This window comes from Piliocolobus tephrosceles, chromosome 13 (assembly GCF_002776525.5).
Source record: "Piliocolobus tephrosceles isolate RC106 chromosome 13, ASM277652v3, whole genome shotgun sequence".
NCBI classification, from domain to species: Eukaryota; Metazoa; Chordata; class Mammalia; order Primates; family Cercopithecidae; genus Piliocolobus; species Piliocolobus tephrosceles.
The window spans coordinates 16,489,907-16,516,757 of record NC_045446.1 but is presented as its reverse complement, the minus strand read 5'-3'; the positions used below and the strand labels follow the sequence as shown (position 1 = coordinate 16,516,757).

At 44.2% G+C, this 26,851-nt stretch overlaps 1 protein-coding gene across 2 annotated transcripts in view; it reads left to right on the top strand.

The window, feature by feature from the left end:
* PTPRJ (protein tyrosine phosphatase receptor type J) overlaps window positions 1-26,519 on the top strand; it is a 186,902-nt gene extending 160,383 nt beyond the window's left edge. For both annotated transcript variants that reach the window (XM_023215616.3, XM_023215615.3), the window contains 14 exons: window positions 580-711; window positions 2,724-2,934; window positions 3,049-3,173; window positions 4,879-4,966; window positions 7,469-7,510; window positions 8,000-8,008; window positions 8,106-8,193; window positions 10,074-10,164; window positions 12,077-12,150; window positions 12,261-12,395; window positions 16,452-16,571; window positions 19,953-20,113; window positions 20,870-21,005; window positions 24,042-26,519. In XM_023215616.3, coding sequence (XP_023071384.1) covers window positions 580-711; window positions 2,724-2,934; window positions 3,049-3,173; window positions 4,879-4,966; window positions 7,469-7,510; window positions 8,000-8,008; window positions 8,106-8,193; window positions 10,074-10,164; window positions 12,077-12,150; window positions 12,261-12,395; window positions 16,452-16,571; window positions 19,953-20,113; window positions 20,870-21,005; window positions 24,042-24,200 — 1,571 coding nt within the window. In that variant the 3' untranslated portion in view covers window positions 24,201-26,519. The remainder of the gene's footprint in view (window positions 1-579; window positions 712-2,723; window positions 2,935-3,048; window positions 3,174-4,878; window positions 4,967-7,468; window positions 7,511-7,999; window positions 8,009-8,105; window positions 8,194-10,073; window positions 10,165-12,076; window positions 12,151-12,260; window positions 12,396-16,451; window positions 16,572-19,952; window positions 20,114-20,869; window positions 21,006-24,041) is intronic.
* The last annotated feature ends 332 nt before the right edge of the window (window positions 26,520-26,851 follow it).

The window sequence follows — 26,851 nt, the reverse complement described above, 5'->3', positions numbered from 1 at the left end:
CTTTCATTGTTCCATATGAACTTTAGGATTTTTTTTTTAATATTCTGTAAAAATTGCCATTGGGATTTTGATGGGGTAGCATTGAATTTATAGATCATTTTGAGTAGTGTCAAGTCTTCCAGCAATATCAGGTCTTCCAATCCATGAGCATGGGATGTCTTTGTATGTATTTGTGTCTTCTTTATTTTATCAGTGTTTTGTGGTTTTCAATGTACAAGTCTTTCATCTCCTTGGTTGTATTTTAATTATATTTCGATCAATCTGTTAAAAAATAAAATAAAAGCATGCACAGTTCAAAACAACAATAACAAAACCAAACAAGGCTGCTGGGTGCCTGGCCTGGGGATTTGGCTGGATGCCCCGAAGGGGTCATTGTGAGCTGGGCAGGTTTCCCAGGATCTGCTGTCTCTGCTCCTCACCAGTTTCCTTCCGTGCCTTTTGCTTCTGGATTTGCTGCTTTGCAGAGCCTAGCATGTAGCTTCCAGAGTAAGATCTTGAGGCGGTCGCTGAAGCATGTTCTCTACCTAATGTGTTGCTTTGGTTTTCAATATTGGGTGATCGTGTTTTGTTTTGTTTTAGATCCCCCTCCTCCAGATGGATCCCCTAATATTACATCTGTCAGTCACAATTCAGTAAAGGTCAAGTTCAGTGGATTTGAAGCCAGCCACGGACCCATCAAAGCATATGCTGTCGTTCTCACCACTGGGGAAGGTAAGGAGAGGCCTCCGTGGGTTAAACAGCACGTGAGTGATGCAATGACCAGAGCTTTCTCTGTGCCCACTGAGGCACGTGAGTGATGCAGACACACGCCTATCTTCTCACTGCAGCCCATGCTGTGTACTCAGACAGAGAAGGAGGGTGAGGTATTTGCCTGATGGTTGACAAGCTTTCTGGAAAGGGCCAGATTGCAAATATTTTAAGCTTTGCCAGTGGTATAGACTGTTGCAAGCATTCGACTCTGCCGTTGTAGTGTGCAGGCAGTCACAGTAGATACAGAAGGAGTGAGTGGGGCCATTCCCACTAGATGTTATTTACCATGGCAGGTGGCTGGATTTGGTTTGTGGCCCATAACTTGCTGATCTGTGATCTAGGTTTTTCTTCTCTTTTACATCACAGGACCTTTTAGGTGGTAGAATACTAGTTTTAACCAACTCTGTCTCTCTTTCTCACTCACAACACACACGTACACACATGCCATCCTTAGCGGATGAATTTCCTTTGAAAGAAAATAGGAAAAGATTTGCATTTGCTAGTGGAATTTGCAGAGTATTTCCTTAGCTGAGAGAAGAGGTGGATTAAAGGCTGCTTTTCCTTAAAGGGCTCTGTTACTTTTTTTTGTGGTAGGAAAGGAATAATTCGAGAGTCTCTTTGGTAGCTGTGTTTGAATGCTTGCGTAAGGCCTAGATTTTCTTTTTTTTTGAGGTGGAGTCTCTCTCTGTCGCCCAGACTGGAGTGCAGTGGCGCGATCTTGGCTCACTGCAAGCTCCACCTCCCGGGTTCATGCCATTCTCCTGCTTCAGCCTTGTGAGTAGCTGGGACTATAGGCGTCCGCTGCCACGCCTGGCTAATTTTTTTGTATTTTTAAAATAGAGACAGGGTTTCACTGTGTTAGCCAGGATGGTCTCGATCTCCTGACCTCGTGATCCACCTGCCTCGGCCTCCCAAAGTGCTGGAATTACAGGCGTGAGCCACTGCACCCGGCCCAGGCCTAGATTTAAAAGCCCAAGTTTTGTTGTGGGGGTTCCCTCCTCCTCCTCCTCATCCTCCTCGTCCTCCTCCTCCCCCGCCTCCTCCCCCGCCTCCTCCCTCTCCTCCTCCCCCTTCTCCTGTTTCCTTCCCCCCCTCCCCCCAAGTTTTGTTGTGGGGGTTCCTTCCTCTTCCTCCCCCTCCACCTCTCCTCCTCCCCTTCTGCCTCTCTTGCCCTCTCCTCTTTCTTTTAGAGACAAGGTCTCACCATGTTGCCCAGGCTGCTCTTGAACTCCTGAATTCAAGTAATCCTCCCACCTTGGCCTTCCAAAGTGCTAGACTAGACTACAAGCATAAGCCTCTGTGCCTGGTCTGGGGGATGCTTTATGCATGAATAATGCAGTGTTTCCTCTGCCCACTCTCTCCCACTGTGGTGCTGTTCTCATCTCCTTGAGGAGGATAGAGACCAAACACACTGTCAGGGGGTTGGGGATCTGGGAGGATAGAAATTTGCTGGTGCAATAACCTGTGGCAAAATTTCAAAAGGTGAGGTGGAAATCTCTCTCTCTTTCTGTCTTTTCATTTTGGGTCTGTTTCCAGCTCTTAGTCATTTTGCTGTGATGCCTGTCAGCAAGTCCATGGAGGAAGGCCGTGTTGCACGGCAGCCAGACCGACCAGTGCTGGTCTGTGATCAGATGAAACCTTGGGCTCTGAGCCCGACGCCCTGGACTGGGGACCCAACTCTACGTCATAGGCCATGTGACCTTGTGCCTGGTCCTGTTAGCCTTTTGTACCTTCGTTTTGTTGTCTGTAAAATGGAGACAATAAGCTTATGTGATGGGATTCATGGGGATGAAGTGAGTTACTGTAGGTAAAGCCCTTAGAATTCAATGTGAGTCAAACCTGGCACAGAGAGATGCTTGAGAGGTGGTTGCTGGTATCACTATCACCCAGCATCACCACCATGTAGATATGCAGGAGAAGAAGTCTCTCTGCCGTCACTTTCTTATGATTCTCCTTCTGTGTACCTTTCTTAGCTGGTCACCCTTCTGCGGATGTCCTGAAATACACGTATGAGGATTTCAAAAAGGGAGCCTCAGATACTTATGTGACATACCTGATCAGAACAGAAGAAAAGGGACGTTCTCAGAGCTTGTCTGAAGTTTTGAAATATGAAATTGATGTTGGGAATGAGTCAACCACGCTTGGCTATTACAATGGGAAGCTGGAACCTCTGGGCTCCTACCGGTAATGTCTTCTGGTTCTTGCTCTCTGGGGGCTGAGCCTCGTGAGCATGAAGCTCTCCGTGCCTGCGGTCAGACACGTCTCAGGGACCTCTTTTTGCTCTTTGTCATCCCACAGGGCTTGTGTGGCTGGTTTCACCAACATTACCTTCCACCCTCAAAACCACGGGCTCATCGATGGGGCTGAGAGCTACGTGTCCTTCAGTCGCTACTCAGATGCCGTTTCCTTGCCCCAGGATCCAGGTAGGGAGAAGACAACAGTCCTGGCACCGGTTCAGTGGCATTTTGCTCCACGTGTCCATGGAAGGCCAGCTGTGTGCATGCCTCCCTCAGACCTTCAGGAGGGTTGGTGTGCCCAACTGTCCCCTCCCAGAGGTTGAGATGTCACTGGGTCACCGGGCTCACTGGGCTTCCTCCTCTGAGGTCCCACAGCCTGGACCCGACACTCTCCCTTCTCTAAGTGCCAGTTGTTCTTCCAATCTGCAAAGATTATTGAGTCCTCATATGCCAGGTGCACAGTTTGACACAGTGCATTGAATCCTTAAATATGAGAATCAGAGGAAGCCACATAAATTGTCTTTTTCAATCCTGTTTATTTTACTTCATAATTTTAATTCTATTTATTGATTTGTTTATTTTATTTTGTGGGTTTTTTTTTTTTTTTTTTGAGACAAGAGTCTCGCTCTGTCACCCAGGCTGGAGTGCAGTGGCGCGATCTCTGCTCACTGCAACCTCTGCCTCCTGGGTTCAAGCAATTCTCCTGCCTCAGCTTCCTGAGTAGCTGGGATTACAGGCGCCTGCTACCATGCCCAGCTAATTTTGGTATTTTTAGTAGAGACGGGGTTTAGCTATGTTGGCCAGGCTGGTCTTGAACTCCTGACCTCAGGTGATCTGCCCACCTCGGCTTCCCAAAGTGCTAGGATTATAGGCGTGAGCCACCATGTCCAGCCTATCTATTTTATTTTTGAGACAGAGTGTTGCTCTGTTGCCCAGGAGTACAGTGGCATGATCATAGTTCACTGTAACTTTGAATTCCTGTGCTCAAGGGATCCTCCTGCCTCAGCCTCCCAGGTGGGACCACGGGTGCTCACCACCATGCCTGGCTAAGTTTTTGTAGAGATGGGGTCTTGCTATGTTGCCCAGGCTGGTCTCGAACCCCTGGCCTCAAGCCTCCTTCAACCTTCTTCCAAAGCTCTGGGATTACAGGCCTGAGCCACTGTGCTCTGCCCGCTTTTTGGAAATGAGACTCTTAAGGCCCAGAGAGGGGAAGTAACTTGCCCAGGGTTACACGGTGGCTTTAGAGGCAGGCCTGAAATTCTGGTCTTGGACCCTTGTCAAGTGCTTCTACCCTTTATCGCATAGACCTAAGTGATACAGGAGCTTCAGGGATCCAAGAGGGATTCATCCCCTACCTTCAAGCCGGAGGTGAATGGACTGACTGGCTTGTTAGTTTGTCTGCTTTTTTCCTAGTTGGTGGTTGTTGGGTGCAGGAAAGAATGCCTGTCCCAGAAGCAAAGTTTAGGCAGTCCCCATATCCTTCTCCAGTAAACAAATGGGTTTCCTGTCTCGTGAGCATGGATGCTGCTGTAGGTACCTCTGCTCATATGTGAGTGCTAGTCTCAACACGTCAGAGGTGGCAGGAAAAAAAATCCCTGAAAATCCAGCCTAGTTCCCTAAATTTGCAGTTGAGGAGACTGAGACCTGGCAAGGAACAGTAACTTTCTCAAGACCGTCCAGGTGGTAATGGGTTGGGAACAGGAACCTGGCTTCCGCATGCACGGACTAGTTTTAGGTCCAAGCTATTTAACTCTTGTGTGTGTGCATGCATGTGTGTGTATGCCACACATACCTCAACCCTCTGGTGTTAGGGTCCCTGGCTGGTTGTTAGCACGTCGTGTGGTCTGCACGACCACCTCTTCAAGTGTCTCCCGTTTTTGACTTTTCTCAGGTGTCATCTGTGGAGCAGTTTTTGGCTGTATCTTTGGTGCCCTGGTTATTGTGACTGTGGGAGGCTTCATCTTCTGGAGAAAGAAGAGGTGATACTGCTGATGCTAATACTAATACTCTGGTATTTAAGGAAGCTTTCTATTGAGGAACATTTCAAACATTCACAGAACTGGAAGGAATGATATCATGAGTGCCATGTTCCCTTCACTTTGCATTTGGCCAATCCTGTTTCCTTTGTGCCCCTAGTTGGGTGATGTTAATGTGCTCCCAGCTGTCACATCAGGCCATTGATAGATGTTGCAGTGTGGGATGCTACTTTCAAACGATATATTCTTGTTTACAAGTCAGTTTCATAGTATTATCATGTTAAGAGATTTCATTTTAGAGGTGGCTAAGTTTGAGCACCAGCTCTGTCTTTGACCAACTGTTTAGGAAGCTTAGCCTTAATGTCCTCATCTATGATAAGAGGATAATCATTGTGCCTAACTTGTGAAGCAAAGGAGGATTGAATAAGGCACTTCTCAGTGTCTTGTACTTTGTATGCTATTATTATTATTTTATCTGTACAACTACCCTGTGAGGTCATTAAATGGTAAAAGTAGCAGCCCTTTTTTGAGTGCTCACCGTATGTCTGCATCTGTGCTTTCCATGAATTATCTCATGCATGAGGCTCTGCGAGGGAGGTCCAGTAAGTCCCTTCTACGGATGCAGAAGCTGGCTCAAGGGGTGTGGAAATAGAACTTGAACCTGGTCCTTGTACTTCATGGCACGCCCTCTTGTCTGTGTAGTTGTGTGAAGCCTGTGTGTGTTAGTTGGGATTTCTTTGCCATAAGGTGCTGCCAACCAGGGAATTTCCGTCCTGCCCCAGGGGTCCTCATGCGGCCCAGGCCGGTTCCTTGTGCTGCCACCCCGCTCTGTTGGGGTGACAGGCAGTGCTCATGCTCCAGCTTTTAGATTAGGTTCTGTTTTTTTTTTTTTTTTTTTTTTTTGAGGTGAAGTCTGGCTCTGTCCCCCAGGCTGGAGTGCAGTGGCATGATCTTGGTTCACTGCAACCTCTGCCTCCTGGGTTCAAGTGATTCTCCTGCCTCAGCCTTTTGAGTAGCTGGGATTACAGGCACCACCACCACACCCGGCTAATTTTTGTGTTTTTGGTAGAGACAGAGTTTCACCATATTGGCCAGGCTGGTCTCGAACTCCTTACCTCAAGGGGTCCGCCCGCCTCAGCCTCCCGAAGTGTTGGGATTACAGGCGTGAGCCACCGCGCCCTGCCAGATTAGGTTCTGATTTTGTAGGGGGAGGTGGATCAGTCAGTGGCTGGGTAAAACACTTTTATTGTTTCTTGTTAAAAATAAGAGTAATACATGCTTATGGCAAAAAATACGGAAAAGAAGAGCACAAATAAATAGGAAATCCGCAATCGCAGAACCCACACAAAACTACTCTTAACATTTTGTTGTGACCAAACTCACACACAAATGTGTGCACACATATGGAATCATGTTACATGTTAGTATCTAGCCTGCTTTATTCAGTTGAGACATTGTTGGCAGCTTCATTTCATCATTTTTTTTTTTTTTTTAGACAGAGTTTTGTTCCTGTTGCCCAGGCTGGAGTGCAATGGCACGGTCTTGGCTCACTACAACCTCTGCCTCCTAGGTTCAAACAATTCTCCTGCCTCAGCCTCCCAAGTAGCTAGGATTATAGGCACCCGCCACCATGCCTGGCTATTTTTTTTGTATTTTTAGTAGAGATCGAGTTTTGCCATGTTGGCCACGTTGGTCTCAAACTCCTGACCTCAGGTGATCCACCCACATTGGCCTCCTAAAGTGCTGGGATTACAGGCATGAGCTACCATGCCTGGCCCATTTCATCATCATTTTAAGTGGCTACAGAGTATTCAACTGTATGGAAGTACCATGATCTATGTGGCCAATTTCCTAGGTGTTTCCACTTTTTAAAATTTTTCTTGGCCACAGTTACTTATCCTTGTGCCTGAATCTTTGGGCACATTCACGATTATTTCCTTAGGCTAAATTCCAAGCTAGGCAAGTGCTGGGTCAGTGGGTATGCATGCTTTCAGTTTTGATACATGCTTTCAGTTTTGATACATATACTGCCAAACTGCCTTCCAGAAAGTTGTTCTTAAACACCAATGCAGAGTTGAGTCAATAGTGCAGATGCCGCACCAACTTGCCAGTTCTGGATCTGATATGTTTTTTGATTTATTGCATTCGTTTATCAGAAAAGCTTTCTCAAAAGCAAAGTATGAAATAACAAGTCTTGCTTTACATTAAAGTAATGTCACTGCTATATATTTGCAAGGAAATTCTTAAAAGTGACTTGGATATGATTTTTTTCATTCTTGTACGTAGTACAAAAGAAAATAACTTCACAAATTTATAATTAGCATTTGCAGCTTGGATCATTAAGTTTAGTATTAGGGGGCAGGATTTGGTGTCATCTGTGAACTAATGCCCGAGGAAAAGGTGTAACACCTTTATTTCATAGGTGACATTAACTCCAGATATGCAAGGGCAAAGCACAGGAAGGAATCCTTTTTTGTCTAATGGGTCTCTTTTCTCTTAAAACAGGAAAGATGCAAAGAATAATGAAGTGTCCTTTTCTCAAATTAAGTAAGTCTCTCAAATTATGATCTTTATTTTGAATCCTCCAATCTGTTCAGTGACTATCTGTAAATAATTTTTGATGGAACTTGCTGTCATTTTTCCTGATTGGCACATTTTGACCATGATCATCTGGAAGTTTTTGCTAGCTCTGTTTTCTGCAAGGAATCTATGTTTTATTAGTCTCCTGAAGTCTTCCTTGACATGTTCTACTCTTCTACCAATAAATACATATTTTTTGATTTAAAAAAGTCATATAGGTTATCAAGATCCAGGGGAGAGAAGAACTTACTTAAAGTCACAAAACCAATTATTTACAAAGTAGGGTCTAGAAATCAGATTTCCTGATTCATATTTTAGTGTTTTGTGAATAATAGTACTGTGATCCCCTCTTGCCAAATTATACCCTGGGTTTTGTTGTTTTGGTACTGTCATCTCTAGAGTATGAATGAGTCTTTCTAATTGCTTGTTTTTTTTCTTTCCCTTTCTATCATGAAGACCTAAAAAGTGAGTAATCTCTTTATTTTTTTTAATAACTTGTAATTTTCTATGGAATATGGACTTCATTGAATGTAAAAAATCCTGATAAGTTTTGTTTTCTTAGATCTAAGTTAATCCGAGTGGAGAATTTTGAGGCCTACTTCAAGAAGCAGCAAGCCGACTCCAACTGTGGATTCGCAGAGGAATATGAAGTACGTTGCTGTAAATACTGTGTTTTTAATTAGGTTCCAACCCAAGCTGGGGTCCGAGGGGAGTTGGTGAACAGGTGGCAGGTAGCTGAAGGACTTGAGGGACTGTAGGCAGTTGGGACATGGCTTTATTCTCTCTCCTACAGAGTCAGCAGTGCAGTTATATTACTCAGAGGTAATGGTGGCTCAAAGCCAGGTATGAACTCACACAGACAGGTTACATTAAATGGCTACAGAACCTCAGGGTTGTGCACCTGCGCTCCAAACCTGTTGTGTCATACTGTCCTGGATGTCTGCCTCGGGCTACTCCTGACTGAAGCCCAGCCACTTTCCTTAGAAATTGGCTTGTTTTTCCTGAAAGTTAGAAAACTGTTAACAGAAACTAGGAATTCAAGTCAGGGAACTATTAGCCACAATACTTAGGAAACTATATGAGCTGTAAAGAAAACAAATGGGCATGGAGAGGTCTGGGGCTTGATGACAGTGTGGCCTAGGGTGGCTTGCGAGGCTCACATGAAGCTCTGCACAAGGACTTTCTTGGCCAGTGTCTGCCTTTCAGTTCCCCCTGCTGTGCTCCAACCAGCCCAGGACCTAGCCCTGCTCAGAGTGTCCATGCACACTCGTCCTCATGTGCTGCCCTGTCCAACATCTCTGCCTTTGCTCTCTTGAAATCCTGCTCAGCACTCAGGACAGTGCACAAGCTGCCTCCTTCGTGGGCTTTCTGGGATCCCATTAGGAGAACTTGAGTTCTCTGTGCCCAGACTGCTTTGTTTCCCCTGTTGCTTGTTATCAATATTCAGCATTTCTTTAATTCTGCCTTGTTGTAATGTTAGTTTTTTCTGTGTACGGTACACCTCTCCTCCAGGTTGCAACTGCTTGAAGGCAGTTTTTCCTATATTTTAACCTTTTTCGTATATTTTAACCTTTGTCTTAGTTTCCTAGGCTGCCATAAAAAAGCACCACAAACTGGGAGGTTGAAAACAACAGAAATTTACTGTCTAGAGGCCACGATCCCAAATTAAGGTGTGGGCAGGGCCACACTCCCTCCGAAGCCTCTGGGCAGCATCCTTCCTTGCCTCTGCAGCTTCTGGGTGCCAGGCGTCCCTTAGTTTTGTGGCAGCGACACTCTCATGTCTGCCTCTGTGTTCACATGGCCATCTCCCCTCATGTGTCTATGTCTCTTTGTCTGTTTTCCTCCTATAAGGACACCAGTCATTATATAAGGACATGGGATTCAGGGCCCACTCTATTCTACTATGACCTCATTTTAATTTGTTTACATAGGTAAAGAGCCTATTTCTAAATAAGATTCCACTCATGGGTATTAGGGGTGAGAAATCCAACATGTCTTTTTGGGGCACAATTTAAGCCATATCGCCTCTACATTTCCACTTTGTTCTGTTGTTACCGAAACACCACGGGTTTGGTCTAGGTCCTGCTCCTTGCCTTTACAGAAAGCCAATCACTGAGACAACAAATATTGCCAGGGAAGAAAGCTTTAATCGGGTGCTGCAGCCAAGAGGATGGGAGCTCAATCTCAAATCCATCTCCCTGACTGACTAAAACCAGGGGTTTATATAGCAGGAAAGAAATGTAACAATGTGTAAGAAAACAGGAACTAGAGAGGGGCAAGGAGGCATCTGGTACAGTGATCTGACTAGTTTCAGTTCTTTGGTACTTCCTGAGGTCCTTTCCTGAGAAAGGAACTCAGATAAAACAAATACAAGTTTCAGGCTTTAATAGAAGAAGGGTAAATTTCTATGTTTATTCAAAAACAACTTGTCTATGGGACTGTTGGGCTGGTTTCACTGTCATATGCTATGCTAAATATGAGTAATATTTGAAGACTAAATAAATGAACACCTCATTTGTTCTGTTTTCAGGATCTGAAGCTTGTTGGAATTAGTCAACCTAAATATGCAGCAGAACTGGCTGAGAATAGAGGAAAGAATCGCTATAATAATGTTCTGCCCTGTAAGTTATTTTATCCACTGCATCTTCTCTGTTTTCTGTCCGTGGCCATCACATCTCTAACTGTAGAGGGGAGGGAATCAGTGATCCTAAGTAACCACTTCCACAACCATTCATTAGTCACCTACTTCCACAACCATCCGTTATTCACCTACTATGTGCTAAGCACTAGATTTAGGTACATTATCTTTAATTTAATCCTCACAACAGCTTTATGAAGTAGGTAGTAGAATATTTGTTTCACAGGTAAGGAAAATGCACAGAATGGTTAGGTGATCTTTCCAAGGTTACACAGGTAGTGTCGGGAAAACTAGGCTTTGTACTAGATCTGTCTTACTGAGGGAAAAGGCCAGAGTCTGTGTTCTTAACCCCTCTGTCTCACAACTATTTCAATTCTGTAATTTTGGAATGAAAGCGAGCAGAGGGAGACAGGGAGTCACACTTTTCTGTGTCCAGACACATGGGCTGAGTGAATTCCACAGCTAAGTATGAATTATATTTAGCTCATTTCCTGTTTTTGAGAATGTCTACATCTTAGTCAACAGGGATAACAGCAAATTGAGTTTAAAATGAGAATTATTTATTACATCAAACTATTAGATGAAATGTAAATACTTCTCCATCGAAAGTTCATCGTGATCTCTCTTTTGGGTGGGGATTAGGGCACGGAGAGGAGCATGAGTAGATTGTAGCCATGTTCTGATGTAGCTGAAATTGATAGACTTTGCAGATAATTTTTACATCAGGACATCATCGTCTTTATTCGAAGCTGTGTTTTTCATTCCTGGACTAAAACATTAAGTTCTTTTTAAATTCAGCATTGTTCTTGGGTTCTTTCTCTCCACTTATTTCCCTGTACTTGACAAGGAATATTGGCCCATGTTCTGAGGGAAATGCTTTTAAAACTAGTCTGGGGGTATTGCCCTTCTAAGGGTAGTTTGGGATTATCGGCCTCTTCTTGTGAATGTCTGTGGAGATTCTCAGATCTGGAGTGGGATCTGGGAAGTGGGTGTTTGGGTATTGTTTTTATTGGGAAGTCTTTAGGCTGAGACTCAGGTCGGTACTGGACTTAGCATTGTTATGTTATTTTGTCCAGAGGAGGGTGAGGTAGTACAATCAGAGACAGGGAGACTGAGGTGGTGCTGCTTCTGGCTCAGCCTGACACTCGCAGTTCTAAGGTTATTATTCATCCCTTAGCTTGGGCAAGTTTGTGTGTATGCTTTTGAGATGACAATAATATTTATAAAACATAATTCTGTGTTTTAGATCCTCCTACTGATAGTAGTCTTACACATTCAATTTATTCTTGAACTTGGTACTCTCTTTTTATAACAACTTGTTTGTATGAGAATAGAGGCAGAGTAGAAACGTTAACCTAGTGACCTAACCTGTCCTAGTGGAAGGGGCACTGGATTTGAATTTTGACTGCCCCTCACCAGATATATGGATTTGGAGAAGTCACTTAATCTCTATAACCCTCAGTTTCCTCATCTGTGAAACAGGGCAGAGGCTTGTAGGGTGGTTTTGAGGAGTAAATAAGATTGTTTAGCATATTCCCTCATGTGAGCTCATGGTAGACACCTGAGGATGCTAATAGTAACAGATTCGTTTTATGTGAGAAGGCGTCTGTTGTGGTTAAGACCTTGGGCCCTGGTGTCAGGCTGCAGGTTCAAATCCTGGCCATGCCACTCATTAGCTCTGCTCTGTGATAGTGTGACTGCTCTGTGCTGTGGTCACATAGAGTGACCATGAGGATTAAATGAGGTGGTCTATGTGAAATGCCATGCTGTGCATCTTCAAAGACACAAGTCCCAGTGTTGCCATTTTGAATTTCATTTTTTTTTTTCCTGTTTTGTGTCCAGCGTTACTAAAATGTTTGCTTATAATGTGGACCTTTTCTCTTTTAATGTCACAGATGATATTTCCCGTGTCAAACTTTCGGTCCAGACCCATTCAACGGACGACTACATCAATGCCAACTACATGCCTGTAAGTTGGGGGATGGTCTCGCAGCACTGGACGGTTTTGATGAAATCTTCAGAACGCTTTGCTTCTTTCTGTTTCTTTGAGGTTGACTATATGTTGTTTCTTATTTTTAGGGCTACCACTCCAAGAAAGATTTTATTGCCACACAAGGACCTTTACCGAACACTTTGAAAGATTTTTGGCGTATGGTTTGGGAGAAAAATGTATATGCTATCATTATGTTGACCAAATGTGTTGAACAGGGAAGAGTAAGTATGTTTTTTCGTTTTTGAAATTTAAAATTACATTAAATTAATTGCTTTTTATTGTGGCAGAAGGGTATCTTAAAAACCACTTGTTTCTTTTAAAAAAAACCTCAAACATTAGCACTTTATTCTTATAAACTTGTTTTCTGTCTTTTTTTCCCCTTAAGAGAAACGTTTAAAAACATTCTTTAAACAATTCTATTTTGTCATTATCTTTTTTGTGTGGACAAATATCGGTGTCTTCTATTTATTACGTCGTGGCTGGAGTTAGTAAGCAGGAATGGGTTAGTGCCATGGAAAAATCTCCCAGGCTTAGTGCAAGATGCTGTTGATGGTGTGGCTCTGTCCTTCACTGGCCCCATGAACACGGACAAGCCCATCATGTCTCCGAGCAACCGGTATCTTCATCTGTGAGATGAGGGTTTCCGTCAGCTAAGTGATTTGCAAACTTAGGTTGAGCACTGAGCCCCCCGCCCCGGGTTTTTTTTTTTTTGAGACAGGGTCTCCTCTGTCAGCCAGGCTGGAGTGCAGTGGTGCGATCATGGCTCACTACAGCTTTGAATTCGTGGGCTGCCTCCCGTTTCAGCCTCCCGGGTAGCTGGGACAACAGGCGTGCACCACATGCCTGGATAATTTTTCTTGTTTTTAGTGGAGGCAAGGTCTCACTGTGTTGCCCAGGCTGGTCTGAAACTCCTGACCTCAAGTGATCCTGCTTCCTCGGTCTCCGAAAGTGTTGGGATTACAGGCGTGAGCCATCACACCTGGCCTGGAACTCCTTCTTTGAGCAAAATCTCAGACTTATCCCTGGATAAACCTCAGCAGCCCCCTCTCTCCTGTAATGCCCTGAAATCCCTCTGCTGCTTCCATCAAAGATTATATATATATATATATATATATTTTTTTTTTTGAGATGGAGTCTCACTCTGTCGCCAGGCTGGAGTGCTGTCGTGCGATCTTGGCTTTTGCAACCTCTGACTCCCTGGTTCAAGTGATTCTCCTGCCTTAGCCTCCCGAGTAGCTGGGATTACAGGCAGACACCGCCAGGCACAGCTACTTTTTGTATTTTTAGTAGAGACAGGGTTTCACTATGTTGGCCAGGATGGTCTGGATCTCCTGACCTTGTGGTCCGCCTATCTTAGCCTCCCAAAGTGCTGGGATTACAGGCATGAGCCGCCATGCCTGGCCAAGATTTTTTATAGTAATAAAATTCTGTATTTCCATAAATTGATGTGAAGAGAACTGAAAAACACATGCTAATCTAAAAAATGCTGTGCCTTAGGAATGGGACTTAATGTTGCTTTATGAGTTGTTTTTTTTACTGTAGGTTCATTGTTTGAGGAATAGGAGTTGATTCCTTAAGCCAGTGGATCTCAAAGTTTAGCGTCCATCAGAATCACCAGAAGGGTGGTTCTACCCTCAGAATTTCTAATTCGGAATTGCATTTCTGCCCGTTTTCAGATGATCCTGCTGCTGTGGCACCAGGGTGCACACTTGGAGTGGTGCTGTCCCCGGGATAGTGGGGACATCATCAGGCATTTCTTTTAATGTTCTATAATTCATTGTAGGCTAGCAGATGTTTATCCAGGCCCTGGTATATGTAAGGTCCTGTGCTAGGGGCTGGGGATGGAGGAGGGAAAGATAACAGCAGTAAGAGGTGACGCCTATCCTCATGTTGCTTGTGATAGAGGGTGGGCTCCTTACCCTCTTGTTGAATCAGGAGAATAGGCTATAGTAGAAATAAAAGCGTTTTTTTGTTTTGTTTTGTTTTGTTTTTGGAGATAAGAGTCTTGCTCTGTCACCCAGGCTGGAGTGCAGTGGCGTGATCTCGGTAACTGCAAGCTCCACCTCCTGGGTTCACGCTATTCTCCTGCCTCAGCCTCCTGAGTAGCTGGGACTACAGGCGCCCACCACCACGCCCGGCTAATCTTTTTTGTATTTTTAGTAGAGATGGGGTTTTGCTGTGTTAGCCAGGATGGTCTCGATCTCCTGACCTTATGATCCACCTGCCTCGGCCTCCCAAAGTGCTGGGATTACAGGCGTGAGCCACCACGCCCAGCAAAAGTGTTTTTTAAATGAATGTAGATAGGCCGGGTGTGGTGGTTCATAGCTATAATCCCAGCACTTTGGGAGGCCATGGCGCACAGACCACCTGAGGTCAGGAGTTTGAGACCAGCCTGGCCAGTGTGGCGAAACCCATCTGTACTAAAAATACGAAAATTAACCAGGCGTGGTGGTGCGTGCCTGTAATCCCAGCTACTTGGGAGGCTGAGGCAGGAGAATGGCTTGAACCCGGGAGGCGGAGGTTGCAGTGAGCCGAGATTGCACCATTGCACTCCAGCCTAGGCAACAGAGCAAGACTCTTTGTCTCAAAAAAAAAAAAAAAAAAAAGAAGAATGCAAATGAACTTTTTAATACTGTTGAGCCCAGGGCCTCATACACGAAACATTCTTACACATCTATCTGTTAGACAAACAAAAATGACATAATTACATTAATGGAGAACATGAAGATGAATTTAAATGGTGTATTGTTCATCTAAAATCAAGATTGAAGTGAGTGTTACTGACCCTGGGTGAATGGGGAAGGGAGTATATTTTCTGCACTAGATTCTCCATATATGTTATTTCTTTACTATAACAACCCTGTGAGGTATTATGATTTCATAGATGGGGGAACTGAGCCTTGGAGAGTTTAAGAACTTGCCCACAAGGTAGCAACAAAAATAAAAATACACCTGGTAAGAGGCTGAGCTGGGAATCAGCTCCCTGCCAGTGTGTATCCAGATCCTGGGTTCTTTCTTCGGAACCTGGGTCTTTAAAGAAATACAGATCCCGCAGCCAGAGTCAGAATCGCTGGAGGTAGAACCCAGGCATCTCTTTTTAAACATAACAAGGCCAGGCACAGAGGCTCAGGCCTGTAATCTCAGCACTTTGGGAGGCTGAGGTGGGAGGATCACTTGAGGCCAGGAGTTCAAGAGCAGCCCGGGCAACATAGTGAGACCCCCCCCATCTCTACAAAAATACAAAATAGGTGGATGTGGTGGCACATCCCTGTAGTCCAAGCTACTCTGGAGGCTGAGGTGGGAGGATCACTTGAGCCTGAGAGGTTGAGGCTGCAGTGAGCCATGATCGTGCCACTGTACCCCAGCTTGTATGACAGAGTGAGACTGTCTCAAACAAACAAAAAACAAAACCCCAAAACAACTCAGACTTCTCAGGTGAGTCAGATAATCAATTAGCTTTGAAAACTACCAGCAGTAGAGCACACCTTAGAATATTGAGAGAGTGTGTGTCTGTGTGTCGTCTTTTGCCAAATGGGGATTCAGATATTCTTGGAGAGCAGGTGTTTCCTGGTTATTTCTGTTCACATCTGTCCACCAACGTTATAGAAATCAAAGACCTCAGAATGATTTAATTTGATTTTCTTTATTGGTGTGTGTATTTGTATTGCAACCAAGGTATATCTGAAAGCCTTGGGAAAAAGTCCTCATTTCTTCCAGCTGTCTGGGGTTATGGGAAAGGATGAGGTCAGTGAACAGTTGTGGAGTGGCGACTCTAGGGGCACAGGGAGCTGGATAGGGACGGTGTCCCAGGTCAAGGACCAGCTGCTGCTCTGCTCTAAATCAATTTTCATGCTGAAAGCTGGGCCTGGTGTAGGCAGTTCTGATTTTTAAAGAGAAAATAAGTCTGGATTTTTATGAGGAATTTTAAGAGTTAACAAGAACTGTAAATTAAAAAAAGAACAATTCTGACAGGTGCTGTGGTGTGCCCATAGACCCAGCTATTCGGGAGGCTGAGGCATGAGGATTGCTTGAGTGCAGGAATTAGAGGCAGTAGTGTGCTATGATCTCATTTGTGACTAGCCACTGCACTCCAGCCTGGGCAGCATAGTGAGACCCTGTCTCTAAAAAATAAAACAATTCGAAGAGTCAAACAAAACCCAACTAGAAGGTCTGATTCTGTCTCTGATGCCAGTTTTCAATAGCTAGTCTCCCTTGTGAGGTTTTAGTGATGGCATATGGCACGATCGGAGTCTTATAAAAATGCATTTTTGTTCTAGACCAAATGTGAGGAGTATTGGCCCTCCAAACAGGCTCAGGACTATGGAGACATAACTGTGGCAATGACATCAGAAATTGTTCTTCCGGAATGGACCATCAGAGATTTCACAGTGAAAAATGTAAGTAAGAAGTCAGGATCAGTTGAGCTCGTGTAATTACCGTATGTTAATTTGGGGGTGATATGTTTTAGGTTGATATTAACTAATATGTTTTCCTATGCAGTGAGAAATGTTTTGCTTCCTTCCTTTCAGAACAGAACAATCCATATGCATGTATACTCCAAGGCAACCCCTTGACTTTTCTGGGAAATTTACTTTCTTGGGAATTTCCTAAGTTATTGCTGAATAAAATGAATCTTAAGGGCATGGCTCCGCATCAGGAGCTCTTTCCTTTCTTTCCACTTCCATTTTCTTTCCACTTCCAGGTGACTTGCTCATAGATTTTATAGAACAAACCGTAGCCTTTTGGATTATTTGGTTAGAAATATGGCATCAGAAGCAGCTACTTGCTCTTAGAAGTAATTGATAACAGTTACATTAATAGGATTCCAGGGCATATGCACATGGCCTCCCTTCCCCTCAAAATTTACAAAAGCCAATCCAATTAAATTGTGCAGGCATTCTAGGAAGTCAAGTTTATGTACCTTTTTTCTTTTTCAAGGATGCTTTGAAAATAGAGGCAGTGCTGTGAAGCAGCATTGGTATCTGTTGATGGGTGTGTGCATTGGCATAACTCTTTGCTGTTTATATCACAGGTCTAAAAATGTCTATTCTCTTTGATTTGCTGGCTTGAAGTCTGAGACTATCCTAAGGAAATAATCTGAAATGCAACAAAAGGCTTATTCAGAAAGATGAGTCTCAGCATTATTTATAATAGAGGAAAACTTTGGAAACCATGCAGACACCTAGCTTTTGTAGAATGGATAACTCAACTATGACTCACCTGCTTATAATATCGTTATTCAGCTATTAGAAATGATGGGCCAGGTGTGGTGGTTCATGCCTGTGAGGCTGAGGTGGGAGGATCGCTTGAGCTCAGGTTTGAGACCAGCTCGGGCAACATGCTGAAACCCCGTCTCTACAAAAACAAAATGAAACAAAACCCGAAAATTAGCCAGGCGTGCTGGCATACACCTGTAGTCCCAGCTACTCGGAAGGCTGAGGTAGGAGGATGGCTTGAGCCCAGGAGGTCGAAGCTGCAGTGATTGTGCCCATTATACTCCAGCCTGGGTAACAAAGCAAGACCCTGTCTCAAAAAAAAAAAAAGAAAAAGAAAAAGAAAAAAAGAAAAATAATGGATAGGTAGACTATATAATTACCATGGGGACATGGTAGGACGTAATGTAAGAGAAACATTCTAGGAGATGAAAATTTATGCATATTATGAATAATGCATAAAAGGAAAGCTGGAAAGTAGATTCATTGGAGTTGAATCTTGAATCTTTTGGGTGGGTTTTGGGGTTGATGGGTTAGGGTCTAGTTTATGAGATTATTCTTGAAGATTCCATAAGTCATGGATAAAGTGTAGTATATTAAGTACTAATTCTTTACTAATTGCTGTGTCTCAAAGGGTCTGGCCTCGATATTTCAGTTCTTCCTCTGCAGATGCCATCAAAGCTGTTACCATTCACTGATCTGGCCACCTAAATAATGCAGCTCACAGCAGTAGAAAAATGTCGTGCTTTTCCTTTCCTTTCCTTTCCTTCCCCTTCCCTTCCCTTCCCCTTCCCTTCCCTTTCGGAGTCTCGCTCTGTCATCCAGGCTGGAGTGCAGTAGTGCGATCTCAGCTCACTGCAAACTCCGCTTCCCGGGTCCAAATAATTCCCCTGCCTCAGCCTCCTGAGTAGCTGGGACTACAGGGACCTGCCACCACACCCAGCTAATTTTTTTTTTTTATTTTTAGTAGAGACGGGGTTTCACCATACTGGCTAGGCTGGTCTTGAACTCCTGACCTTGTGATCTGCCTGCCTCGGCCTCCCAGAGTGTTAGGATTACAGGCGTGAGTCACCGTGCTCGGCCTGTCATGCTTATTTCTATAGATTTTGCTCATTTGAACGGACTGGCTTCTCCTTGGTTGCCTCCACTGCTGGGGGCTTACCTTTGTGGAGAGGAATTTTGGGTGGAGTTGTCCACATCATTTTTTAAAATTGCTATTGCTATGATGATTATTTTTTATTAACTAAACTCCAGACTTTATTCAGATTTCATGTTTTTCCACTAAAGCCTTCTTTTGTTCCAGGAGCTGATCCAGGACACCATATGGCATTTAGTACCATGTTACTTTTTAATTATACAAAATGCATGAATACATTTTCCTTTAGAAAACTGAGAACATTACAGAGCTAATTGTTTCCTTTGACTACCACCCCTAACCTGAGCCCCTTTGGCCCTCCACGAAGATAATGCTAAGTATAACCCTCCGCACTCCTCCCTCTTCCTCTCCCTCCTTCTCCCTCCCCCCCCCCACTCCTTTTTTCGTCCTCTTCCCCCACCTCCATCTCTCACAGCTGGTTTCTGACTTTGGATCAGTACCTTTGGTTAAATTTGTGAATGTTAACTTTATCTGTGATGAGGTCTTCTAGCACCTCTCCCCTCACTCTTTTTCTCCTGCTGTTTTCCAAATTGTGAATACTGCAGATGTATTGTTCTTATCATGAAGATACATTTGAAAAAATGAGTGTCAAAGGGCAGCTGTCATAAAGGAGATGGAAATGCCTGCAGTGCGGATGCAGGTCACATGGGTACGGTCATTCCCTGGTATGGGCATAACGAGTATAGCTGAGTCAGGGACAGGACTCGCCCCAGCCGTTTTGGGCTTCTGGGGCTTCAGGGTATATGCTTTGGAATGAGGTAGGGAACCAGTCTGTGTAATAATGAGCTCTATTGTCTTTCAGATGTTGAAATGGATGGTTTTTTGGGGGAGTCCTTTCTCAGCTCTCTCCAATTCTAAATACTTGCATAGTGCTTGCTAGTGACCTGTCACTTTATTCGCTTCTCTAGGGGACATAGTGAATTATGAGACCATTCTTGCCCAGAAGGCACTGATTATCATGGTGTATTTGAGTAAATTATTTTTGGTTTTATGGTCAGTGACATTCCCAAGGGGGCTTGGGGATGAGGCTCATGAAGCTCTAAGGAGGTGCAGGTGTAAGAATGTCAGTTCATTATTGACAGGCAGCTGTGTCACGAAGGGAAGGGTCTGAACGCAGGACTGGAGGATAAGGGACTTCTGTTGCATCTTAAATCAGTGTCGGGGAAATGACTTCACTTCTGTGACTCGCTGCTGCCTTATCTTTAAAGGGGGATAATAAACTCTCCTTCTTGGCATATTGTGAGGGTTTGATGAGCAAGCACTTTATCCGCCGCTGTGCAAATGTAAAGTTTCATTTTTAGTCATTACAACTCCCGGTTACTACTCAGGCTCTGCTTGATTTCCCCTGCCTTTTTGATGTTGTTAGGCAGCCTTTCTGTCTGGATCTAACTCATTTTCTGGGCTTTTAGATCCAGACAAGTGAGAGTCACCCTCTGAGACAGTTCCATTTCACCTCCTGGCCCGACCACGGTGTTCCCGACACCACTGACCTGCTCATCAACTTCCGGTACCTCGTTCGTGACTACATGAAGCAGAGTCCTCCCGAATCACCGATTCTGGTGCATTGCAGGTATGCAGATGGCACGTCATGTGCGACAGATTTCAAATGTTATTATATATTTATCAGCACTTTACATAAGCAAAGCCTAAGAGGGAATGTAATAGGCATTTACGAATTCAGGAAAGGGTTTGGATGAGGAACCATGGATTTACTCCCTAAACCCTGAGCTTCTAAAACGGGTTGGCAAACTGTAACCCGTGGATCAAATCTGGTTAGCTGCTGTTTTTGTAAATAACATTTTCTAGGAACACAGCATGCTCACTTATTTATGTATTGTTTATGGTTGCTTTTCTGCTGCTATGGCAGAAAGAGACCATATGGTTTGCAAAGCTTAAGATGTTTACTCTCTGGCCCTTTACTGAAAAAGTTTGCCAACGCCTAACAAGAAGTTAGTTTTGAAGCTAAAGGAATTAATTTAGGACAGAAGACAGGTGGGGCTCTGTTGCCCGGTGGGGAATAAATCGATGAAACATGCCATCCTAGGTTATGGTGGCAACTTGAATGCGACTGAGATTGAAGAAGCTTGAGCAAGGGGTTGTATATGTGGCATTTGACTCAAATGTGAGTTTGGGACTTAGGCCCCAGTCCCAAGCTAGTGCTGTCTGACTTGCTGAGGCTTCAACTGAGCAAATGTGTACTGATCCTGTGTATTGCCCTCAAAGTGTGACAGTGAAGGAAAGCAAGATGTATGTACAAATGAGGAACTCTAAGAGGCTTGCAGTTGAGGGAACCCACTGTAATAGGCTTATTTCTCTTTTCTCTCAGTGCTGGGGTCGGAAGGACGGGCACTTTCATTGCCATTGATCGTCTCATCTACCAGATAGAGAATGAGAACACCGTGGATGTGTATGGGATTGTGTATGACCTTCGAATGCATAGGCCTTTAATGGTGCAGACAGAGGTGAGGCCAAGATTTGTATTTGACATTCCACCCTTCCCCTCTTTTTTTTTTTTGAGACGGAGTCTCGCTGTGTCGCCCAGGCTGGAGTGCAGTGGCGTGATCTCAGCTCACTGCAACCTCTGCCTCCTGAGTTCAAGCGATTCTCCTGCCTCCGCTTCCCAAGTAGCTGGGATTACAAGCACGCACACCATGCCCAGCTAATTTTTGTATTTTTAGTAGAGACGGGGTTTCTCCATGTTGGCCAGGCTGGTCTCGAACTCCTGACCTCAAGTGATCTACTTGCCTTAGCCTCCCGAAGTGCTGGAATTACAGGCGTGAGCCACTGCGCCTGGCCCTTCCCCTCCATTTTTAAAAGGTTGCATTGTGTCATGCACTTGTGTTAAAATATGTTACCCTTCCAGATCTTTCTGGCTCTTGGCTGTGAACTAACACTGGATTTCTTTGTAGACTCTAAGCTGACTTGGAATTAAGTTACCCACTACAAGTGACATAGTAGTGCTGATGTCGGTAATGGAACTACAACCTGAGATAGTGTCAGGATTCTTTACCTTGCTGCCTCTGACTCATTAAATAATCCTTAGGACATCTTTGAACTTTGGCTCCGGGTTTTAAACTCATAAAACTGGTATTTTCCACTCTTTGTTTCTAAGAAGGTCTGACCATCTTTTTTGTCTGTTTGTTTGTTTGTTTTTTTCTTTTGAGACGGAGTCTCCCTCTGTCGCCCAGGCTGGAGGGCAGTGGCGTGATCTCGGCTCACTGCAAGCTCTGCCTCCCAGGTTCACGCCATTCTCCTGCCTCAGCCTCCCAAGAAGCTGGGACTGCAGGTGCCCGCCACCACGCCCGGCTAATTTTTTGTATTTTTAGTAGAGATGGGGTTTCACTGGGTTAGCCAGGATGGTCTCGATCTCCTGACCTCGTGGTCTGCCCACCTCGGCCTCCCAAAGTGCTGGGATTACAGGCGTGAGCCACCGCGCCTGGCTAAGTCTGACCATCTTTAAAATAAGTTAATGAAACAAACTCATCAAACGTTAATGATGTGACATATCATAATGCCGCTTAAATGTTAAAACAGCAATTTATCCTCACTCAGACTTGTACATTTTAAAGAATATCAATTATCATAGTTACAGAAGGGTGACTGACCAGTGGAGAAAAGGAATGCTTAATATCTACGGTATAATTTCTGTACTACTCTTGGATTTGGTTTTACCCAAAATGTTACTGAGAAGCAGTGTTTTTGAGGCATGTTTTCAACAGAGAACATATTGCAAAGTTGCTTTCTTCAAAGGGGTGAATGTTCCTTGACCAGAATGAGAGCAGAATATTAATTTTGTATCAGGCTATCGTCCTGTACCGATTTAGAACTCTATGAATATATGCTGTGTTTTTGCGTCTGGCAGGGAATGTTCTAGATGCCTGGGTACATTGTGTGCTCTGGGGTGAGCTTGGTGGTTGTTGTGGAAAGAGTGAAATTCACCTCCTGTGTTGGTCAAAAGAGAGATTTTCTTTTTTCTGCTATGATTATATAAAGTAGTATTTCTCAATCTTTTATCCTTTTTTGAGAAACACAGAACTCTTATCCCTGCAGCTAGAGTCTAATCTAATCTTTTTTATATTTTCAAAACAATACTTATTCATATGAAAGCATTTGACAATATATTTCTCTCTCTCTATTTTTTTTTTTTTTTGAGATGGATTCTTGCTCTGTCACCGGGCTGGAGTGCAGTGGTGTGATCTTGGTTCACTGCAACCTCTGCCTTCTGGGTTCAAGCGATTCTCCTGCCTCAGCCTCCCAAGTAGCTAGGACTACAGGCGTGTGCCACCACACCCGGCTAATTTTTTTTGTATTTTAGTAGAGACGGACGGGGTTTCACCATGTTGGTCAGGCTGGTCTTGACCTCCTGACCTCGTGATCTTCCTTCCTTGGCCTCCCAAAGTGCTGGGATTATAGGCGTGAGCCACCGTGCCCGGCCTCAACATATTTTTCTCTTACTCTTTCTTTCCGAGTCCTGCTTCCTGGAGGTAGCCAATGTTTATAGTTTGGTGTCCATCTTTATAAGGCTCTTTATGTACATCTGTAAACACACACACACACACACACACACAGAGTACTTTGAAAAAATTGGATCCGGTTTTTTTTTGTTTTGTTTTTGTTTTTTTTTTTTTTTGAGATGGAGTCTTGCTCTGTTGCCCAGGCTGGAGTGCAGTGGCGCCATCTCAGCTCACTGTAACCTCCACCTCCTGGGTTCCAGCGATTCTCCTGCCTCAGCCTCCTGAGTAGCTGGGATTACAGGCATGTACCACCATGCCTAGCAAATTTTTAGTAGAGACAGGATTTCACCACGTTGCCCATGGTGAAATCATGATCGACTCCTAACCTGAGCCAATCTACCTGCCTCGGCCTCCCAAAGTGCTGGGATTACAGGCATGAGCCACCACGCCCGGCCAGATCCTGTTTTATATATGTTGCTTCTCTGTGGTTTTTTTCCTCCTCTTACAGTACCATGGATATTTTTCTGTGTCAGCTTATACCCCCATTTCCTCTTTTTCTCATCACTACCCGCAGATTCTGATATACTTGCCTGAAGGGTAGTCCTCGTGCAGCTCCACCTGATCATCTCCTTTTAACCTCGCTCCTCGGTTGGGCATAACAGTTGATTCTTACCCTGCACAGTCTCACTAGCCAAGGCAATCTTGTTGGACATTTGATTGTTCGAATGTGTGTGTGCCTTCTTTCCTCTACATTTCCTCCTTCCTTTGCCCTTCCCCGAGACTGTGGCATTTCTCCTTGGGGAGGGGAGGTGTGGAGTGTGCTCTTCTGGTTGAGAATCATTGACGAAGGACATCTTGCTTCTGTGATTTCAGATTTCACTGCAGTGCTGTTATGTCTTGAAACACGTTCACCTGAACTGTTTGCTATTGGGTGGATGGGGTTTGGGAGTGGGGCCAGGGAATTACCTGTTTGAAAATAATTTTGGGTGCTCATTTCTGGGACCCGTGTTCATTTTCTGTCTCTCTCTTTCCTTTTTCTATCAGGACCAGTATGTTTTCCTCAATCAGTGTGTTTTGGATATTGTCAGATCCCAGAAAGACTCAAAAGTAGATCTCATCTACCAGAACACAACTGCAATGACAATCTATGAAAACCTCGCGCCTGTGACCACGTTTGGAAAGACCAATGGTTACATCGCCTAATTCCAAAGGAAAAACCTTTCTGGAGTGAACCAGACCGTCGCACCCACAGCGAAGGCACATGCCCCAATGTCAACATGTTTTTATATGTCTAATATCTTAATTCTTTGTTCTGTTTTGTGAGAACTAATCTTAAGGGCATGAAGCTGCACGTGACAGATGACAAATTGGGGCTGTCAGGGGCTGTGGATGGGTGGGGAGCAAATCACCTGCATTCCTGATGACCAATGGGATGAGGTCACTTTTCTTTTCTTTTTTTCCCCCCCTTGAGGATTGTGGAAAACCAGGAAAAGGGAGCTATGATTTTTTTTTTCCAAAACAATTTCTTTTTTAAAAAAGACTATTTTATATGGTTCACATGCTAAAGCCAGGATTGTGTTGGGTTGAATATATTTTAAGTATCAGAGGTCTATTTTTACCTACTGTATCTTGGAATCTAGCCGATGGAAAATACCTAATTGTGGATGATGGTTGCGCAGGGAGGGGTACGTGGCGCCTCTTCCGAATGGGTTTTCTATTTGAACATGTGCCTTTTCTGAATTATGCTTCCACAGGCAAAACTCAGTAGAGATCTATATTTTTGTACTGAATCTCATAATTGGAATATACGGAATATTTAAACAGTAGTTTAGCATCAGAGGTTTGCCTCCTCCGTAACATTTCTGTTTTTATTTGATCAGGGGAGGCCTCTTTGCCCTGACCCCACGTCCCCTGCCCCCTGTACATTTGTGCTCCATTTTTTCTTCCCTTTTCCCTCCCAGTTTTCTCCAAAGACTCTTCTGTTGGCAACATTTTCAGCCCATTGGTTGGGTGAGAATGGCGACTCAAATATCACCTTGAGAATTTCTGTGGGTGGGAATGGGAGAAGCAGAGGAATCCTACGGTGACAGAAATCCTTTTCCTGTCCCTGTATTATCCTTTTTCTCATGTCTGTATTTGGTATGAAGGATTATTTAAAGGTGCAATATGTGACTTAGTGATTCATGATGTTCTAGGTTTTTAGTAACGTTTTACTCAGGTTGGCATTTTAAGTGTCTGTGTCCGTGTGTATGTGTGTGTGTATGTTCAGAAGCGTGGCAATCTGTGAACACTTCAGCGTGAATTCAGCATCAGATTAATCCCTCCTTCCCCAAAGTCCACTGGCTTTCGTCTCTCTCTGCCGTGACACATATCGAAATCTACTGTGTATATATATATATATATATACTAAGCTCTCAAAAACAGTCATTCCTATGAATTGAGGTGTACAAAGTTTGAATTTGTATCAAAGATGTAATTATTATTTTTAAAACCTCTTTTCACTATACTGCTGCTGTAATTACTTTGATTTTTAAAATGTAGATTAATTTTTTTTTTTTTTTTTTGCTTCAGGTGTGTGTCCACCAAGAATTTCAGAATTTATGTGGATTTATTTTATTGGTACATAATCTGTAAACTTCTTAAGGCATTAACATGAAAAGATTTTTTTCTTCTTTTTTATTTTATATTGTGGCTCAGGTTATATTTTGAAGAAGTTTTGAGTTTAACCTCCAATAGGCAATGAAGTTGACAAGGTTTTATGAAGGAATAACCAAGTCCCTGGAGTCCTGTGGCTGTTTCCACAGTAATGCGTCCTGCTGTAAACAGGACAGGTGTGTCCTGTTGAGAATGGGAGTGGGCTCTTCCAGCCTCCTGGTCCCTCTGACTCTGCCACGCCCCTCACCTCACTGGCACTTTGATAACTGACTGGACGTGTTAATGGGTCTTTTAGGGTTCTAAAGGGTGAACCACACTTTTTAATGCCCTGGCTGTAGTTCAGAGGGTTAGTGCTGTATGCCTTTTATTTCCCTTTCCCTTTGAGGTACTGAAAGGATGAAAAGGTGGTGTCATGTTTTGGGGAGAATCTTCTCAAGTGGAAATTGCACTTTTTGTTGAATCTTTTGCATTTTTTTGGTAATAAGCAGTTCATTGAGTATCAGGTCCTCAAAGGAATGAGTTAGCCAGGCTGGGGCGGGCCCTCTTGACCTAACTTCAGAGGGGGCCTTGGCTCAGTAGGTGTGAATCAGGGAAGCCACGCTGTCCTTGGGGTGTTGCATGAAGCTGGGTGTGGGCGGATTCCTCCCACACCTTCACACCGGCCTGCCTCCAACTCATGCAGATCTCGGAGCAGTCGGTACTTCATAGGTCCCTGTTCAGGCAGCAGTTCTGTGGGCTGTGGTCCTCTCCCCTCCAATGTGTCTGAAACCATTGTGATGGCTGGCAAATCCCACGTAGCTCCTGAGCTCTGCTCTGCCCACATCACTGCCACAGGGAAGTCAAAGGGAGGGACTTGTTGCTAAAAAATCCTTTAAAAGATTAAAGCAACATAATTGCAAACATATTGTATAAAAATGCAAAACACAGTAACCCTCTTTCCTTCCGCCTGGTGTGGGCTTGGGAAATGGGCGAGCGGCCCCAGCAATCACGGGAGGAACTCTTGCGGCGGAGCGGTCTGGGATTCCAAATGGGCAGGTCACATGAAGGTCATGATGCTTCTCTGCATCCTGAAAAGGGCTGGGGACAGGGCCAGTGGGGGTGGTCAGGGTATTTATAGCACAGTGCTTGAAAAGGGAAGATTAATGTGTAAATATAAAGGACACGCAGGCTGGGGGTTGGTCAGAGGCAAGAGGAGGATG